At 36.1% G+C, this 16,632-nt stretch overlaps 1 protein-coding gene across 2 annotated transcripts in view; it reads left to right on the forward strand.

Annotated features, from left to right (window-relative positions):
- SSX2IP (synovial sarcoma, X breakpoint 2 interacting protein) overlaps positions 1-16,632 on the forward strand; it is a 47,273-nt gene that overhangs the window by 12,647 nt on the left and 17,994 nt on the right. Inside the window, exons 3-9 of one of the 2 annotated variants that reach the window (XM_011982132.1) lie at positions 6,177-6,308; positions 6,677-6,846; positions 7,600-7,812; positions 11,248-11,358; positions 12,914-13,049; positions 15,245-15,320; positions 15,400-15,577. In XM_011982132.1, coding sequence (XP_011837522.1) covers positions 6,266-6,308; positions 6,677-6,846; positions 7,600-7,812; positions 11,248-11,358; positions 12,914-13,049; positions 15,245-15,320; positions 15,400-15,577 — 927 coding nt within the window. In that variant the 5' untranslated portion in view covers positions 6,177-6,265. The remainder of the gene's footprint in view (positions 1-6,176; positions 6,309-6,676; positions 6,847-7,599; positions 7,813-11,247; positions 11,359-12,913; positions 13,050-15,244; positions 15,321-15,399; positions 15,578-16,632) is intronic. The other variant, XM_011982133.1, reaches the window with a different exon arrangement.

Here is a 16,632-nt window from a genome sequence, read left to right on the forward strand (position 1 = left end):
GCTTACCCAAAGTTCTACAAGGTATTGTTGTGTATTGAGAACCTCTTCATCTTTGGGTTAGAAGGAAAAAGATAGCTAGCCAAGGAACTTTTCTGATGGAAAAAAAACAGGTGTGATTAACCAGAACTACAAGATGTTTTTGCTAAAGGTCTGTAAAGTTAGTTTCAATGTTATGTTAATATTTACTCTACGATAGAGAAGTATAAACAAGAACAAAGCTATTGTTTTGTGGCCAAGCAGAGACCAATTTTATAGTTGTGCCTCAATTTAAGTAGTATATAAGTTCCAGTGAGAACTGTGTGCTCTGAATGGACTCATTTAAAGTGGATTATAAGAACACAGTCTTCTAAAGAAACAGTGGAAATCATTTTGATTATATTCTATTTTCAGTTCGATGTGCATGCATGATAGAGATTTATGTGTACAAAGGTTGAATAGTGATAGAATGAAAAGAGCACAGAGTTGACCGGGCATAGTGGCTCACGCCTATGATCCCAGCACATTGGAAGGCCGAGGCGGGCAGATGACTTGAAGTCAGTAGTTCTAGACCAGCCTGGCCAACATGGTGAAACCTCCATCTCTACTAAAAATACAAAAATTAGCTAGGCACCCGCCTGTAATCCCAGCTACTCAGAAGGCTGAGGCAGGAGAATCGCTTGACTCTGGGAGGCAGAAGTAGCAGTGAGCTGAGATTGTGCCTCTGTACTCCAGCGTGGGTGACAGAGTGAGACTGTTTCAATAAAGGAAAAGAGCACAGAGTTTTGAAATCAGATTTGTTTCCTGGCTTCACAACCAATTAGAAATGCGACCTTGGGCCAACCTGTTGATCTCTCTGAGCCCTAGTTCCTATCTGTATAACAGAAAGCAAAAGAGAAAACATTTGGATATGAAGAATGATAGATTTAAGCTCTGCGTGATTTTACCCAGAAAAGACCAGAGTTCCCTTTCTTATTTCATACCTAAAGTATATGGCATTGGTACTTTGCAACCCATAGCAACATATAGGGAAGACAGAGTACTTAAAAAGTACTTACTACTTCAGAAGTAGTAAGGTAACACTTTTACCAAAATTATTGTAAGATTTTCTATTACAGTATAAAGACATTGATTGGAATCTATGTTGAGAAGTACTTTGAACAAGGAAGTTTATTAGATGGCTATATACTTGTTTCGTACCACTAATGAGCAAAACTGTATCTCCTATTTATGGATTACTTTATACATTTTTCTTACTTTGATGTATTTCAAGATTGTTCTGTGACAATCTTAAATGAATGAAATGCCTTTTACAAGATATTTAAATTCTTTAATCTTCAAGCTTTGCTCATAAAATTCACTCATGAATTTGATCCATCTTGGAATTTGGGTAGCTGTATCTGAGACAGGTCTCAATTTAGAAGGTTTATTTTGCCAAGGTTAAGGACACATCTGTGACACAGCCTCAGAAGGACCTGACGACGTATGTCCAAGGTGGTTGGGGCACAGCTTGGTTTTATACATTTTAGGGAGACATGAGACATCCGTCAGTATGTGTAAGATGTACATTCATTGGTTCAGTCTGGAAAGGCGGGACAACTTGAAGTGGAACGGAAAAGGGGGCGGGGGCTTCTAGGACAGGTAGATGAGATGAAAGGTTGCTTTCTTTTGGGTCTTTGATCAGCCTTTCACTGAATACACAATTTGCATGTGAGAGGGAAGTAGAGGAATAGCCACTTATGCCTTAGTCTGATTCATTGAATCTACATTTTTATGTAAATAATAGGGCATAGGCATCTATCAGATGTGCATTTGTCTCAGGTAAGCAGAGGAAAAACTTTGAGTTCTGTCCTTTGTCCTGCACCGTGGAAAATAAGTATCAATTTACACTGCAAGATTGAAATCCAACAGAACTGTTTTAGGGTGAAAATCTTGAGGCCCACAAGGAACTTTGGACAAATGTAGCTTTTTAATCTTTGTAGCTATTTTATTAAGGAATAAAATGGGAGGCAGGTTTGCCTGATGCCGTTCCCAGCTTGACTTTTCCCTTTGGCTTAGTGATTTTGGGGTCCCAAGACGTATTTTCCTTTCATATACTCTAACAAATCATATTAGTAGAGAGAATTTCAGGTTACAGGTTACTTGAACTAAAACATGAATCACTACTTACTTTTTTCTCCTAAAGTACCTATGGTAACAGTGCTAGAATAACTAAGTTTGCTCTTACTCCAATTCTGAGGAATAATCATGTCCACTATATAATGGCTTACTATTATTTGATTAATCTATATTATGAACGTGCGTTCCTGCACTGACTTTGTAATGGAGTCCTTCTTGGTTGCATTTGACGCTTTCAAATTGAAATGGGCTTGTGATGGTATTATATTTATGCAAAACAGATATGGTTCTGTTACCTTTTTTTTCTTTTGAAATTAACATTGACTTAGTTTAACATCTTCATAAAAAATGCTTTGCAACCTTCAGCAATGCAATTTTAGCTGTATTTGAGCTGAAATACAATAATATGCTTAAATTTACTGCTTAGTTTTAGGGTATGTATTGATAAAGAGTCGTAAGTCCCCTTTCTTGGAAAAACTGGTCGGGTAACTTTTCTTTTATCACAAGTCTCCTAGCATGTAATCGTTACATCATTGAAAAGAAGAGGATTCATGGAAACTTTTAGATTGTGTGAAATCATTACTGTTAGTTAAGTTTTTTGTTTCATAGGACTTCAAAATGGGGTTTTGGTTTTCGTTGTAAACATTTTACAAAGTTTGTATCAGTAGGGCAAGGAACAATTCACTGTCTAGCCTGTAGGCACAGGAGAGCTAAATTCACAGAGAAAGGGTAACTGACTTAATTTACAATTTTAAAGAATGGGTATATAATAGACACATTTTGGTGTTCTTTCTGTATGAGGAGAAAAGACTCTTAAAGCACTATTGTCTTACAGATACCTTAACAAGAACACAGAGAAATTGGAAAGGTGCCTATTACTGTTTTCTTCTGACCTTGTTTTTCCCCCAACCAGTTGATTATGAAATTAGCTCACTGCGTACTGCGTGTTTATAAAGATACTGTCTCTAGATCGTTCAATAATTTGTGTTCAACCTTTATTAAGAGCAGTGGTGCATTTTGTTACAGGTTTTAGAAGCCTGTCGTTTATACCAAATAGCCCTGTGTCTAGATGATGATGATGATGATGATGATTAATATTAGCTTATGTGTGTCTTCTGTGCCAAGCAGTGTGCTAAATACTTTATGACTTTTCTCTTGGGAAACTTAGGAGGTATTCTTCATTGTTATGGTAATTTACCTGTGAAGAAACTATGGCTCAGAGAGGTTAAGGAATTTACCCAAAGCTGAGTTATATTAGAGTAGAAGGGTTTATTGTCCCTTGGATTCTGTTTTACTTATAGTGATTATCTGAGAAAGCCACAAGTAAAATCAGTGTCTTTCTTAGTTGGTACAGATTCAGTCTTTATCCTTCTCATCCTGTTGCTAACACCCATTTAAGGACAGTAGGAAGAACAAAATAGTTCAAGGTGCCCTTTCTTACCATCACATGAGTGGAAAAGTGGCAAAAGACCATTGCCAGACTGAATTACTTCCTGTGTTATATGTGTGTGTGTAACATCATAACATGTAGTAGACACATAACATCATCTGTCTCAGTATATATTGTATGCTGCTCTACAATTTAGAAATCGTCCTTGATTTCTTTTTTACCCACATTTCAATCCATCTTTGAGTCCTGAAGGTTGTGTCTCCAGAACACATCCCTAATTCATCTGCCTGTTTCTGCTTCCACTGTTAAAACTGTAGTTTCACACTGGTTGTCTTGCCTGAACTATTGTAGTAGCCTCCCGATTTCTTCCAGCTTTTACAATTGCCTACCTATAGTCTACTCACAGAGTAGCCACAGTAATCTTTTTTAAAGCATAAAAGAGAACATGTTACTTTCCTATCTGCAAGAAGCACATCAGTAGATTTTCATTGCAGTTTAGAGGAAATCCGACATCCTACGCTGTAGCCTTGCTTACTGTGCTTCAAATATACTGGCCTTCTCTCTGTTTTTCATCCATAACACGTTAATATCCATCTTAAGTCTTTGTATCTGCTGTTTCCTTTACCTGGACTGCTCTGGTCATTGATTTTCTTGTGGCTGACTCTGTATCATTTAGGTTTCACTTCAGATGTCACCGTTTCAGTGGAGGTTCTCTCACTGATCCAGATGCTCCCTACCTTAATACTCTCTTGTATTACCATGTTTTATTTTCTTTTAGTTATCACTCTGTTAAGTTGTTGCTCACTTGTTTGGTATTTATTTCTACCTCCTTCAGAATATGAACTTCACTTCTTGAGAGCATATGGCCTCCCCTGTGCCTAGAAAAATGTAGTAGCACATAGTAGGAGCTCAATTAGTATTTATTGGAAAAATGTAAATTTCTTTTTTCTTTTTGAGATGGAGTCTCACTCTGTCGCCCAGGCTGGAGTGCAGTGGCACGATCTCAGCTCAATGCAACCTCTGCCTCCCAGGTTCAAGGGGTTCTTCCGCCTCAGCCTCTTGAGTAGCTAGGATTACAGATGCCCGCCACTACACCGGCTAATTTTTGTATTTTTAGTAGAGACGGGGGTTTCACCACGTGGGTCAGAGTGGTCTCAAACTCCTAACCTCAAGTGATCTACTCGCCTCAGCCGCCCAAAATGCTGTGATTACAGGCATGAGCCACTGCAGCCGGCCTAAATTTTCATTTAACACTATATTTTGAATATTTTACCACAGTCTTAAATATTCAGAACAATGGTTGTGAACTCTTGATCCACAGTCCAGATTTGGCCTAAAGACACATTTTACTTGGCTTATTACATAGTGCTGTTGTTTGAGGTATAACTAACTTACAGTCAAGTGCACAGATCTTAAAAAGTGTACAACTCGATGAACTGAACGTGTGTATACCGGTGTAACCACATCTCAGATCAAGATGTAGAAAGTCTTGGCACCCCAGAAGCCTCACTCATTTCCCGCTCAAGGCACTCCTCTTTCCCACAGGATAACTTAATACATAGAGGTTTTTTTTAAATTAGCTACTAACATTTTAAAATTGGGAGACTTCACATAAAAATCCAGAGTTCCAGTATCTCATAAAAACATCTAAGATCAACACAACTGCTTTCCCCTTGACCACAATTTATTGTAGCCAAGAAGCAGCTGTCCACAGTATTGACATGTGTTCCCCAGGTTGCATACAGTCTTCACCCTTCCTCCTCTTCCCTCTGACCTTGAAATCAATTGCCAGTTGCCACTTACAGTTTCGTTTGAATTGCTTTTCTTATGATGGAGAAATATTTATCTCTTCCATTGTCTCTATAAAAAAGTGAAAACATAAATGGAAACAGAAAGGGTGTCTTATACTTAGTCCATACCATTTGTAGTTTTGACTGTTTGTTTGTTAGCCATCTAATTCTACACAACAGTTACGTTTAAATGCTGTATAAATATATTGGTTTTTTTAGCCATTCTATGGAAACATAAGCATGTGTGATTTTTGTTTTTTTGATATTGTGAATAACAAATTTTAGATTAATCTTTGTACACATCGTTTTATTAGGATAATATTTTAGAAGTAGATTTTCTGGATCAAAATATATTTTCATTTTTAAGACTTGATACATATTGTCAGCTTTCTTGGTAGTAGTATAAATCGCTATAATCTGGAGAGAGTATATGGAAGTGTTCATTTCTCTACATCTTTGCCAACACTGGGAATTGTAATTTACAAGTTTTGCCAATATAGTTGGTAAAAACAAAAAAAAAATGGAAATGCTGGCCAAGAAGTTTTTCATCTTCTCATCTACATAAGTAATTGTATTTTATTTTAAAGGATATAATATGGAAATATTACTTAGTACAATACTATACCTTAGATGTATGTTGAGTCAAATCATGTACCATGTATCTTGTGTATAAAGTAATATGAATACCTCAGTAGAACTTGGGAAGCCTTTAACCTTGATCCTTACATATTATTTATATTTCTGTGTATATACACGCACACCATGTTCTGTCTCTGTGCATGGGAATAAATATTGCAAAATCCTTCGTTTTGAAGTGCATAGAACTAATTCTTAAGCATTGGGTTTATATTGGCTTTCATATTTTAAATTAGATGCTATTATTCTATAATCTGCTTTTTAAGGAGATGCCTACATAGAAGAGTGACAGCAGCTGGACTAAATGTTTAACTGCTGAACTAGTTCCTCAGGTATCCTGGCTCTAGAGATTGCTATGGGAGATTGGATGACTGTTACAGATCGAGGTCTGTCTTCAGGTAACTAAGTCTAAATAATTGTAAACTAAAGCAGAAACTGTAAAGGTGAATTTTTCAATGAAAATATAAAATAATTACTGCAGATGTTGAAGATGTGACTAAAGAAAGATAAGTGGTTATAAAATACTTATTTTCATGCCTGCTGAGAACACCACTTTATTTGTATCTTTTTGGAAAAAAACATATATAGTTTTCATAAAAAAGAGGCTTTGCCCTAATTTGAAAATACCTTAAAATATATATGTATATAGTATAATTATATCTATGTTTATGTGTATATATATAATTCAAGTCTTTAGTATGTTTATTATGTTAGCTTTACATACGTTTTTCTAAATTATTTATATAAGTGCCTTTTATTCTTTCAGAAAGCAAAACTGTCTCTCAATATACCTCAGAAATAAAGATGTCTCCATCAAGTTTATACTCACAGCAAGTGCTATGTTCTTCAATACCTTTATCAAAAAATGTGCACAGTTTTTTCAGTGCCTTCTGCACAGAGGATAATATTGAACAGAGTATTTCATATCTTGATCAGGTAACATGTTTTTGTAAAAAACAATAGCATAAATCATGTTATATAATAGAATGTATCAAAGTTATGAGAAAAACATTTGTCAAACACAAGTTTTTTGTTTATATAGTGCCCCTGAGACTTAGATTTTCAGAGAACCTTGGTGATTATCTCATCTAGAGATAGCAAGTCTAACTTTTTTATCTGGAGCAGGCTGGCCTCCTCATTGTCCCAGGGGCTCCTCCACTGAGAGTCTAGCCATCACTTTATGGATGCAGAAACCCAAGTGCCTTGCTCCATGTCACAGATTTATAGCAGAGGCTAAAAGAGCCCCATCCTTTTATCTCTTTGTCCTTTGGGATATTGACCATTTTCTTAACTATTTCAAGATAGTTTTCTATTTTTCTCAGAAAAGATTTCTATCTTTTGATTTTTTTTAACTAAGTTGTCCAGTAACCAACCCTTTAAAATAATTCACATATATTTTTAATTTTTAATTGACAAAACATATATATTTGTCATGTACAACATGATGTTTCAGAATACACATTGTGAAATGGCGCAGTGCGCGTACCTCAAATACTTATATCATTTTTTGTGGTAGAATTTATTCTCTCAGCAATTTCGGGAATATAGTACGTAGTTATTAGCTGAGGTCACCGTGTCATGCAGTAGATCTATTGAACTTACTCTTCCTATCTAACTGAAAGTTAGATATCCTCTGACCTGTATCTCCTCAACTGTAACCAACTTTAAGAAAACATTTTCTCCTACCAGGAATTGACTACTTTTGGTTTTCCTTCATTATATGAAGAATCCAAAGGTAAAGAGACAAAGAGAGAGTTAAATATAGTAGCTGTTTTAAATTGTATGAATGAGCTGCTTGTGCTTCAGCGGAAGAACCTTCTAGCTCAGGAAAATGTGGAGACACAGAATTTGAAGCTGGGAAGTGATATGGACCATCTACAGAGCTGCTACTCAAAACTTAAGGTAGAAATTGTGTATCTGTATTTTGATGTCATAATTATATAATTGAATACTGTAAATTTTTACTGACTTTATTAAATATTTCAGGGTTTTCTTAAGCTTTAGGGTTTTCTTTTTTAAACAGGTAAATAAAAGTCAACTTATAATTTGCACACATCTGCTTCCTAATACCTACAGTATATTGATGGCATTAATTTTTTGAGCTGTTTAATGACTTGCTGAATCTGTAAAAAGTTAGGAAATGTTCTGTGCTCTGGGAAAATAAAATAATGATTCTGTCATCCAATCTTGGTTAAGAAAGTATATGCTTCATTTAAAAGTCTTATTGTAAGAGGCTGCACAAGTTAATTCCAAGAAAAATATTATTGAGGCATCTATGATGCCACATGAGCTAAGGCTCAATAGTTAAAGCAGACTAGATAACTTCTCTTAGAAGCCTTGGGTCTCTGGAAAAGACTATAGAAAAATCCTTAGTAAACTTGCTTTTCTCTTAAAAAAAAAAAAAAAGGAAGTATTTTTCACAGGACCATTGAACCTACTAACTTTAAAATGTAGAATATTTGATACTGGTTTCTGTTTTGATTTCTTTCTTTTTCTTCCTTTTATGTTTTCATTTGTATTTTAAAAATGTTTATCCAGGGAGAAGGGAACAAGGTGTTCAAAATCATGGTGTGGTCAGGACTTACAGTTGTATATTATTAAGGATGTAATATAAATCAAGTCAAATTTTTTCATAAATATACTATTCTATATTGGGTTTTGTTATTTGTGAAAATCAAAGCCTTTGCATTTGTATACTGTCAGATGATCAGCTTCCTTTTAGTTTCTCATCTGTTGGTCCATGCCCCTTTACTTTTCCTTGCTTTTCTTTGTGTACATCCTCCCCCACCGCACGCTGTCTAAGAAAACAATCAAAAAACCCACTCAGAATCTTGAATCTTTGAGCTCTGTGAGGGAATAATAGGACCTCTCTATAGAATATTTAAAAATCCCGTAGCAGGAAATGTGCCGTGATGATGTGGCATAGAGTTGGCCTACATGGGAACACTAGAAACACTTGGGGATTGGTTTAGAGACATCTTCGCTCTTTACGAGCACCTCTGCCTACCAGCCTGTCATTGATAATGCTGTCTTATGTTGTCTTCTTGGTTCATACACAATGATAAAAGTGTGTTTTCTCGCAGTAATGTTTTTAGGCTTTCGTGCATCCTATATTCCTAAGGGGTAGAGATGATCCAGCTATGTCTCTTGGGGAAACTGTGGTAGATTGGAAAGGGTAGTTGGTGCCCCCCAGGCTTGTGGAAAGGTTATGAGTTATGGATGCTACCTTAATCCAGATCAGAGAGACCTATGGAAGGTCTTATTAAGGATTGGGCTGATCCAGAGGTTGTAACCCTTGGCCATGTGTCTTATAAGTAGCTAGTAAATCATTATGATATGTTGGTGATCTGAGGCTATTGAGCCTTTCCTTCAAGGAGTGGTCCCATTTATTAGGACTACCCAGAGCAGAGACTGTTTCTTCAGGATGTCTTCTAATATGGGATTTGACCTAGGCCAGAATCTTGTTATTTTGAGTCAACTATGGACAGAAATGTGTATTCAGTGGGGAAAGTTGCTAATCTATCTGGAAAAGTTTCTAGATCTAGCATATGATTAATTCAACTTGTTGAACAAAAATGTATTGCGTATGTGCTAGGCACTGAGTTTCAAAGCTGAGTGAAACCCCAGTCTTAGTTCACGAGGAGATTGCAGTCCAGGGAAAGGAGACATATTGAAACATAACTGTTTGCTTCATTAATTGTTCTTGGGGTAGGAAGCAAGGGAAGGCTTCACGGAGAGGTAACACCTGATCTGAGATTGGAAGAATGAGTAGAAATTTGCTAGTGTTTGGAAATGTCATTCTAGGCAGAGTATATGACTTGTATAAATGTGTAGCAGCATGAGATCACTGCACTTTAGAGGAACCACAAATATCTCTGTTGGGGCGCGATGGGTATGTGATGGGTATGAAGAGTGGTATGAGGTAAGACTGGAGCCTTGTCTCCAGATGGTATAAAAGGAATTGTACGAAAACAGTGAAGCACTGAGGAGTTGTAAACAGGAGGAAGATAATGTGTAAATATTCTGGCAGTGGGGTGGAGAAATTATAGGGGAATTGCAGACTTGTATTTGGGATGGAGTTAGGGGGCTCAGAAAGCCCTAGTGATAAGGATGCCTGTTAGCGACCCTTTGCTGAAGTCTTGGACTTGAACTAAGGTAGTGCTAATGGGGATAGTAAGATTGAGATCTGATGAACACTTAGGAAGTAGAATGGGTAGGATTTTATGAAAAATTGAATTTGGAGAATAGGAGTCATGAATTCAAGACCCCATTCAGGTCTCTGCCTTGAGTTACTGAGGATGGTGATGTGGTTCACTGAGAAAGGAAGGAGGGGTGCATGCGGATGTTCAGGGGTGATGCTGAGTTCAGGTAAAGTGTTGATCATCACGCGGAGCGAATTTCTGATTTGACGTATATGCTACGTATCACCTGGCCTAGTGCCTGTAAGTTATATCATGCCAACTAATCTGTCCTAGCAGTAATAGTAAGTTTTACACATTCAAAAAAAGGGTGCCAAAAATTGACAACCTTAGTTATCCAGGTTATACTCCTACATTTTGTGTATCTTCTTGAGATCTGTTCTTACAGAAATTGTGCAAGTTATTATTTATGGTCGGTTATGACATAACTTGATTGGCTTTTAAATTTTATAAAAATATTAGTACAATTTAAAAAATATTCCGTATGGGTGGCCTCATGCAGAAGTTGGCACAGTTCCTCAGGAAATGCAGTAAGTTGAAAAGGAGCATCTTGTCTCATACTAATTCTGGATTTGCTGCCATTCCTCTCTGGGAAGTACCTTCAGAGACTTTACCACCTGCAGGGAGAAGTGGTGTCACACAGAAGTCCCATTTCTGTGACTCGACCTGTTGCCACTTTGCTTGGTCACCCATCTTTTTCTTCAGACGTAGCTCCAAATCACTTTTGCTTCTTTTTCAAAGCCAAGTACACTCTCGAAGAATGATGACATTGCTGTACTTGAGGAGATCTTAAAAAATGTGGTATAGAAGTGTTAAAAAGTACTAAAAATAAACTTTAAAAATATTCAGGGGCAGCATCATGGGAGTGATGCTCTTTCCAGGAATCCATTTTGAAGCACTTTTTTATATATGTACAAAATTTGATATGTAAATTAAAATTTGATGTGTAAATTTAAATGTTATAATTTTATAGTGTGCTTTGTAATAATTCCTTTAAATAAACATTTCACGTGCCACTAACATTTGATTTTGACTAATAAACAGTAGGATGTGTAACTTCTTGTTACTGATCTTTTAAGGATTCAGTTATTCTAAATCCTTTGTTAATTTTAATCAGAATTGCATGTAAATGTTTTAGGAACAACTGGAAACTTCCAGGAGGGAAATGATTGGGCTTCAGGAAAGAGATAGACAGTTACAATGTAAGAACAGGAATTTGCATCAGCTACTAAAGAATGAGAAAGATGAGGTGAGTTGTCAGTTACTGCAGATGAAGTTTAAGTGAATTTTTGTTTTCTTTGTAATATGAGATGACCATAAGAACCACTTTACTTGAAAAAAGAAAGAACCATTTATTCATCTCCCTGAATTGGTATGGTAGACCTTTGTGTATAGTATTTAACTGGAAGGTCAGGAACCCTCTCCACCACAGCCCCCGCCACCAGTGGATCCATTTGGCTTAGATATTAGTTCATAGCTGGTAACAGCCAGTGTCCTGGACTGCCCTTCCTGGACTCATGTTCACTATCACTTTTTCTTAGGCACAACAGTGCTTCAAATGCAGATCTTTTATTCTCTGCTGTACCTGTACGTGGTAGCCGAGGTGCCCCTTCTTGCATGCACTGTCTTAAATACTGACATTGTTCATCTAGTCAAGCAGTTTCTTCATTAAATGGGCACAGAAGCAGTTTACATTAAAAATCTAATTTCTGACACAAAAGATACAATTCTAATTTCTGCTTTAGTGGTTACTTAGCAGAATTCTAATTTCTACTTTAGTGGTTACTTGGACCTATAGCACGAATGCATTTCAAAATACTATTTTTTCATTTTTGTAGGAAGAAACCATTATGTTTTTATTGCTCTAAAGTATGACCTCTGACCATTTAATAACTATAAAAATATAATAGTTTCAGTGTTTTATGTTGTTTGAACTATAATTAAAGACTTCTGAGGAGTGTATTTCTTTAAAGAACCCTGGAGTAGTTTAGATAGATTTGTTTTACCATATTTGTTTATTTAGTAGTATATTTAATAAGTAGGTAATTAGTATTTAAACTGTAAGGTTGCTTATACATGTTTCCTTGAGTTCACAGACAATTCTGACTAGATCTGTTGATTACATTTAAACGGTTTGAATACAGTTCATCTTCAGTAGGGATTAAGTTAATCATGTTAATCCCTAGCAGGGATTGGGAATGGCTTTATAAAAGAATAGGACATACTCTATCAGGAGCTGCCTGAGAAACTGTAATTGATCTGAACTTTGAACAGCAGTGTCTGGCACGTAATACATACTCAGCAAATATTTGGACTGGATTATTCTGCTGTTTGGACTTACTCTTATTTGAGAATTGTTTTTAATTAGAAAAATGAGCCTGCTTACCTGCTGCCATGTGCCACAGGCTTAATTCACTTTGTCACAGATTAACAAAAAGTATAAGTGATTTTTAAGTCAGTAATACAAGGAGTTCACTTAAAATGATCAGATGAATTCAGTTTATCTCAGATGAAGCTTTAATCATTTTAATACTTCCATAAGAGTATCTGGTTTTTAAATGTTCAGAGTCTATATGTAAGGTAAAAGGTACAGGAGATAATTCAGAAAATTAGCACTTCTAGAAATTTAAGAATTAAGCTTTATATGATTCATATAATATTTTAAAAAGTGGTTTCTACTGGTTACAAATAAGGAAGAATCATCCTAGGATTTTAAAACCTATATGGGGAGATGAATTTTAGGATTTTTCTCTTTTGAATTTGTGAATTGTAACTGGGCTTGTAATAGCAAATGCCTTTTTCAGGTACAAAAATTACAAAATATCATTGCAAGTCGAGCTACTCAGTATAATCATGATATGAAGAGAAAAGAGCGTGAATATAATAAACTGAAGGAACGTCTACATCAACTTGTTATGAACAAGAAAGATAAGAAAATAGGTAAACAGCTGGCAAAGATCAGCTAAGGGAATAAATTAGCTAATACTATGCTTAGAAATAATTGTAAAAGGATTGAACACAGTAACTCGTGAAATGTTATTTTCATGCTTTATACAATTGCTTTTCGGTGGTGGTGGTTTATATAAAAAATTTAGACAGCTGGTTCGTGGAAAATAAGTCATTTTGCCTTGCTTTATTTAATTGCATGTGTTTTTTAACATGACCAGTGTAGAATTAATCCATAGAGAAAAACTAAGCCAGAGGACATTCTAATTTTCCATATCAAAGAACTGATAATGTTAAAAATCAGGGTCAGTTTCTGAGTGTCAAAATAGAGTAAACCTCATAAAATTTATCATCAGACCAAATCGTTCATGTCAGTTTGAGTTCCTTTAAATAAGTTTAGCTGTGCATTTTTGGAGAAACTAGTCAAAAGGATGGACTTTGAAAGTTAGGCGTGTGTGTGTGTCTAAGGTATACTTTTTTGCTAATAGTAGGCTTTTCAAAACATTAAACCATTTCATCCAAATATGTGGATAATTTCAAGTAGATAGTGTAAATTAAAAAGCAAAGAAATACGAAAGTAGATCTTTACAATACAGTTTTACTGGCCTGGTATAAATACGAGACACAAGAAGTGTGTATTTATTTATTGAAGAGTGGTTTCCAAGTGACCATAGGTAGTCCTCTAACATACATTATACCATGACACCCCTAAACTGTCTTACCTTAGATTTGAAAAACAGACGATGAGCATACGTTTCAGGCTGTCATGTGTACACTCTGCCTGCTGTCAGCGAGCAGTTTAGTGTTGACTGCATCACTGTCATTCTACAGCAGAGCTGTTGGAGGTAGCCGAATACTTTATTTTTTAAATTATTGAAAAATAGAAATGATTCAGTAATATGCAGTTAAGATTGGAAAGCTTTAGGTATCCTGAGTTAATCTTACTCATTTGGAGAATCATTGGTTTTTAAGGTTAGTTAGCCTCATGTTCATTCATGAAGGACAAACAATTAAAAAGCAGGATGAAATGCTGAAAGTATTTTTTGAAATTTTTAAAATTTTATTATTATTATTATTTTTAGAGATGGAGTCTTGCTCTGTCGCCCAGGCTGGAGTGCAGTGGCGTGATCTCAGCTCACTGCAAGCTCCGCACCCCGGGTTCACGCCATTCTCCTGCCTCAGCCTCCAGAGTAGCTGGGAGTACAGGCGCCCGTCACCTCGCCCGGCTAATTTTTTCTGTTTTTAGTAGAGACGGGTTTCACCTTGGTCTCGATCTCCTGACCTCGTGATCCACCCGCCTCGGCCTCCCAAAGTGCTGGGATTACAGGCGTGAGCCACCACGCCCAGCCGAAATGCTGAAAGTATAAAATGTAACACAGAGAAGTTTATTAAGGATTTAGTTCTGGAAACAGAGCTCTTCCATTATAGGGGCCTAACTGTTTCCTGGTCCAATCAGAAGTGACAGTTTCATAATGATTTTATTAACTCTAAGATTACAATAATTTACTCTTATTTCCTTCTTATGCCAAATGTTTCCATGTCCACCTGCGGCAGAAGATATTACTACTACCAGGGGCTTTGACTCCTTTGATGAAGTTGAAGATGTTAATGTTAACGGGGCATGGCAAACTTTTTCTGTATAGATGCATATAGTAAACATTTTCAGTTTTATGGGATCTACAACTTAGTTGTTGCACCTACTTATCTCTGCCATTGTAACAGGAAAAGTAGCCATAGGCAGTATGTAAACAAGTAGATGTGGCTGTGTTCCCATAAAGCTTTATTTACAAAATCAGGCAGCCAGCCTGTGGGCCATTATCAGCCAACCCTGATAATGAAATTCATAATGATAAAGTAACATTTATTATGTACTTACCGTGCGCCAGATACTGTGTTCACTCTACAGTGTTGGGTGCTTTAACAGTTATTTCTTTGTCTTCACAACTCTTTGGTAGATAGTTTTGTTATTCCCAGTGTCCAAGAAGAAACAGGCTTAGCAGTTAAATAATGTGCCGAGATCTCATTGCTTCCAGGTGTAGAACTAGAAACTCGAAAATTAGGCTGTTTAAGCCTAAATCCTAACCTATATACCAGGTTCACTTTCACCATTTATGTGTATAGAGTGCATTAGAGTTTTAGACGCTTAAGCATGTATGGTAAGAATTAATGTTCTGTGTTCCTGTTTGTAGCTATGGACATTTTGAATTATGTTGGGAGAGCTGATGGAAAAAGAGGCTCCTGGAGGACTGGTAAAACTGAAGCCAGGTAAAGTCCAGTTTAAATTGATAAATGTAATCAGACTTCCTTCTATCCTGCATTTTCATACTGACAGTTTCTTTCTCAGGAATGAAGATGAAATGTATAAAATTCTCTTGAATGATTATGAATATCGTCAGAAACAAATCCTAATGGAAAATGCTGAACTTAAGAAGGTTCTTCAACAGATGAAAAAGGAAATGATTTCCCTTCTTTCTCCCCAAAAGAAGAAACCTAGAGAAAGAGTAGATGATAGTACAGGAACTGTAAGTGGCTCTTTCCTCTCTAATATAGTCTTCAGATTGCTAATAAGAATAATTAAAACATGTGATAGGCATTCCCAATGGGGACACTATTGGTATTTTGAATAGGACACTCACTGCTATGCTACTTTCAGTTACCGTGACAACCAAAAAGACTGTTCCTGTATGTTTTCAGACATTCCCTGAAAAATGCTGCAGGTGATTTTCCAGGAAATTAATACATGTATACACTGTAAGAAGTGCTTTATGAGCATTGTCTCATTTTATAATATTCCTTGTAACATATGAGATTATTTCGTATAATTTGATGATTTAGATACTATAAATAGCCCCATTTTATAGATAAGGAAACTAAGGCATAATACTTAGTAGCCCAGTATCACACGTGAGAGTGCTAGGGTTTGAATCCAAGTTTGCCTTGCTCCAAAGCTCACGATCATAACCACTGTGTCAAATATCCTTTCAGTTGTTTTAGTATTAAGTACTCTGCTTTTCACAGAGTGAAACTTTCGTTAACTTTGGGAACCAAATAATCAGTTCATAAATTTATTGAGTGTTCTTTATGTTCTAGTCTCTGGAAAGGAAAGGCTAAAAAGATTTTGACTTTTTCCCTCAAGAAGCTCTTTTTGGGAGAGACAGATGTGGAGACGTGATTATTACATTATTGGGTGCTGTAATAAGGTGGTGCAGTGTGCAGAACAATTACGGCAATCAAGGCATCACAGAGAAAGTGACATTTTCACTGCTTCTTAGAAAATAAGTATTTTTGAGGTTAAAAAAAAAAAAAACATGGAGAAAGCATTCCAGAGAACGGGAGTAATACATGCAGAGGTCTGAAAAAAAAAAAATCACATAATGGTGAAAAGTTCATTTTACTTAATTGCTTTACATATAAGTTAAAATCTTAGGTTTCAGCAAGTTCACATTAGTAATTAAAATCTGAAAATAATGTTGATGGAAAATGCTAGTTAACAAACCGCAAGGTACCAGAACTTACTTTTTAAACCTGTATTTGAGGATTATTTTGTGGTATCACATATCAGTCCAGCTGATAAACC

This window comes from Mandrillus leucophaeus, unplaced genomic scaffold (assembly GCF_000951045.1).
Source record: "Mandrillus leucophaeus isolate KB7577 unplaced genomic scaffold, Mleu.le_1.0 Scaffold235, whole genome shotgun sequence".
NCBI lineage: Eukaryota > Metazoa > Chordata > Mammalia > Primates > Cercopithecidae > Mandrillus > Mandrillus leucophaeus.